The 3,521-nt window shown below is 37.8% G+C and overlaps 1 protein-coding gene across 1 annotated transcript in view; it reads left to right on the top strand.

The window, feature by feature from the left end:
* The first annotated feature begins 747 nt into the window (after positions 1–747).
* LOC109240735 (probable serine/threonine-protein kinase At4g35230) overlaps positions 748–3,521 on the top strand; it is an 11,778-nt gene continuing 9,004 nt past the window's right edge. The window contains exons 1-4 of the mRNA XM_019407403.1: positions 748–1,110; positions 1,320–1,540; positions 1,764–1,899; positions 3,321–3,454. Of these exons, the coding sequence (XP_019262948.1) occupies positions 1,038–1,110; positions 1,320–1,540; positions 1,764–1,899; positions 3,321–3,454 (564 nt within the window). The 5' untranslated portion in view covers positions 748–1,037. The remainder of the gene's footprint in view (positions 1,111–1,319; positions 1,541–1,763; positions 1,900–3,320; positions 3,455–3,521) is intronic.

The raw sequence follows: 3,521 nt of genomic DNA, 5'->3' as shown, positions 1-3,521 counted from the left end.
AATCTCTCTTACTTATAGAAGAAAGGAAGCTGCTACTGCAAGCTGTTGTGTAAGCTGTTACTATACAAGATATGGATAATCTTCTACTCAGAGTAATGTTTATCCATAACGGAGTACTGAAAGGATAAGCTCATTGTACTAGGCATAGATAATCTTCTACTGGGGGTAATGTTTATCCATAACGGAGTACTGAAAGGATAAGCTTATTGTACCAGGTATAGATAATCTTCTACTCAGAGTAATGTTTATCCATAACGGAGTACTGAAAGGATAAGCTCATTGTACTAGGCATAGATAATCTTCTACCGGGGGTAATGTTTATCCATAACGGAGTATCGAAAGGATAAGCTTATTATACCCGGTATGGATAATCTTCTACCGGGGGTAATATTTATCCATAACCGGGTACCGAAGTGATAAGCTTCTTCAGGAGGCTTATTTCCAATAGAGTACCAAATAGATAAACATATTTACGGCAGAGTCCCATATGGATAAGCTTCTTCAGGAAGTTTATTTACAACGGAGTACTAAATGAATATTCATAATATAATATATTTATAACAATAATGACAATTGAGACAATTTTTTAATATAAATTTTAAATAGTAGTAATAAATAAAACAAAAGGCACCGAAAATTTTCAAGGCCAATTGATTTCCTTTATGACCAAGGAAAACGTATCTCTGCACGGGTCACAAGCCTTGCAGCAGCCCCGCATGAAAAAGCAACACACTGAAGTCTGAACACTGAGCACTGTTGCAAACCGTAATTCTCTCTCTAACTCTTCTCTCTCTTCACGTGCTCATCATTGACTTATCATGTGACTCAACCCACTTTCTCGGCCCTGCTTTTTCCTCTTCCCTTTCTTGTTCTCACCTTTCTAACTCACTTCACCAATCATTAGCTCTAGCTACTTTTCCCCCGCTTTGCTGTCCCTCATCACCTATCCATTCATCCCAACTTTGCCTCTCATATTCCATAGCTATATATAGCGACGGATTTTAGTGAGTGTTAGTTGTCTATGCAAGCAGATATAAATGGGCTGTTTCCAGTCCAAAACTGCCAATATTAAGTCCACCATCGAAGAAGCTCCTAAAGAGATAGATCTTGGTATCATTTTTCTCTCTCTTTCTGGTTAATTTATTGCATTTGTCCATAGGATTTAAGTTATATACATTGACAATGTAGTCAATGAAATTTGCGCTGTTATAGGAGGTTACTTATAATTTATTCTAAGTTATCAATTAATGCTTTAAAATTGAGTTAACTACATTTTTATGTGTAAATAATTTCTTAAACTCATTCTGTTGTTGATGAAGCTAATGGGGATCAAGTGGACCAAGATAAAGTGCCAGCGTTCAAGGAATTTGGTCTTGCGGATCTCCGAGCTGCAACGAATGGGTTTAGCAGTGAATTGATAGTTTCTGAAAGTGGTGAGAAAGCACCCAATATTGTCTACAGAGGGAAGCTTCGAAGCAACCGGCTTGTTGCCATTAAGCGCTTCTCAAAGCAGTCATGGCCTGATCCTCATCAGTTTGTGGTGAACCGCTTGCTCTTTATTGTTGAAGATTAGAAAATTTTAGGTCTTTAAGGCTTCTGTATTTTAGTAGTAGTTGTTGTTTGCTTACTTGTTGACTTATTGTTAGAACTCAAAGTTGCAATGTCAGCTTTGCTGTTCCATCAGCTCCCAGATGGATTTATGCCGTTTACTTTAATAATATTGGTCTTCATAGAAAAATCTAATTCCTAGTGGTACATCGCAGGCAGAGGCTGCTGGAGTGGGTAAGGTCAGACATAAGAGATTGGTCAATCTAATTGGTTGCTGTGCTGAGGGAGATGAAAGACTTTTGGTGGCAGAGTACATGCCTAATGATACACTCTCAAAGCATCTCTTTCACTGTATGGTTTTGCCTTTTGCATTTTTTGAAACATATATATGGTTGAACAGCGAGGGATCACATTTTCTACATAATTATTGTCTTCCAATTGCTATGTGTTTTCTTCTATCTCTTAATTCTGAAGAGATCGTGCCATTCATAGTTAACCTTCCCTTGGCATTTCGCTGACATTGATAAGTGCAATGGTTTAGCTGAAACTTCCCATTGAAACACGGTATTATGCTTTTACATAATTCTCTGTTGATGATGGAAGCTGAATGCGTGCTAATTCCGCCTACTCAAGCATATGCTGCATCAGCTGTTTCAATTTTGAAGTGAAGCATTTCCTTTTCAAAACCTTAATTACTTGCACACACATTATATGTCGTACTAAGACACGAGGTCAGAGGATAGAGATTTGAAGCATCTACTTTGGCTTTGGAGATCAATCATATGAAGTTGATTAGAGGCTAGTGGAATTCTTAGTCGAATTCATTCTTATACTAGGCAACAAATGCTTAGCTTAGCTGTTCCGGTTGGGTCAATGATTTTCTAAGCCATGTTTAACCAGAGCATATTATCTCCTGGCCAATTTGTTGAACACGTTAGATACATGTTGAAAATTGCTGCGTTATTGTTAGATAATGTGAAAGGGATGATATGTAGCTGATTAAGAATGGAAATCCCTGTAATCAAGGGATTTCTCATTAGGAAATTACATAATTACTATAAGGTAGCATTAATTCATCACCTTACCTTTTCAAAAAAGAAAATCATCACTGAAATATTTTGTACGATATACCTGCGCCCATGCCGTAACACACAATCTGCTGGTGGCGCTTGGGATCTCCTCTGTGGCGTGGCTTCTTGATTTAGGTCACACAATCATACCAAGTTGCCTGGTAATGCTGGTTTATTCACAGCACTCATAGAAAGTAACCAAACCTCATACAGACGTGACAGTTGCTGAAATAATACACGGTGTTGATATTTTCGTCTCTTTGGCTTTGTTGGTAATGCATAGCTTCTCATAATACTCTCATACTGTGCAAGAAATAGTCAGAGAAAAGTCCAGTTGCGAACCTGTGCATTCCTATTAGGAATCATGTGATGTCTGAGCTTGAGTGTTCCGCTTCTCTTATGTTATGATAAAGCTGGCCAGCATCTTGCGTCTTTTTTTTTTCTTTTCTGGCTAGATGCATAAGTCAAGGTTCAGAGAAGGATAAGAGTTCAAGAAAATGTGTAAAAGAATACGTAAAGACTAATTTCTTATTCTTGAATCCTTTATACGCATTTAATCACCCATTTACAATGTACATAGCTATATATACGGGACACCAATGCTATATTCATCAAGAACGACCATTTATGCGTAACTGCACTACAACTAGCATTTCAGGTTTCTCTATGATCATTGCATGAGTTTTGGCTCTTGTGCTGCAGGGGAAAAACAGCCCTTGCCTTGGGAGATGCGAGTCAGAGTTGCATACCATATTGCACAGGTTCTGGATCATTGCAATGCTGAGAACAGAAAAATATATCACGATTTGAATGCTTACAGAGTTCTTTTTGATGAGGTATTCAAACTTCAAATATTGGAGTTCTGTATCATCTTCTAGTTCTTTTAATTGGATTGGACCCCCC

The sequence above is a fragment of the Nicotiana attenuata genome, unplaced genomic scaffold (genome assembly GCF_001879085.1).
Source record: "Nicotiana attenuata strain UT unplaced genomic scaffold, NIATTr2, whole genome shotgun sequence".
In the NCBI taxonomy this organism is placed as follows: Eukaryota; Viridiplantae; Streptophyta; class Magnoliopsida; order Solanales; family Solanaceae; genus Nicotiana; species Nicotiana attenuata.
Note: the sequence above shows the minus strand (reverse complement) of the source record. Positions and strands in the feature narration are given on the sequence as shown.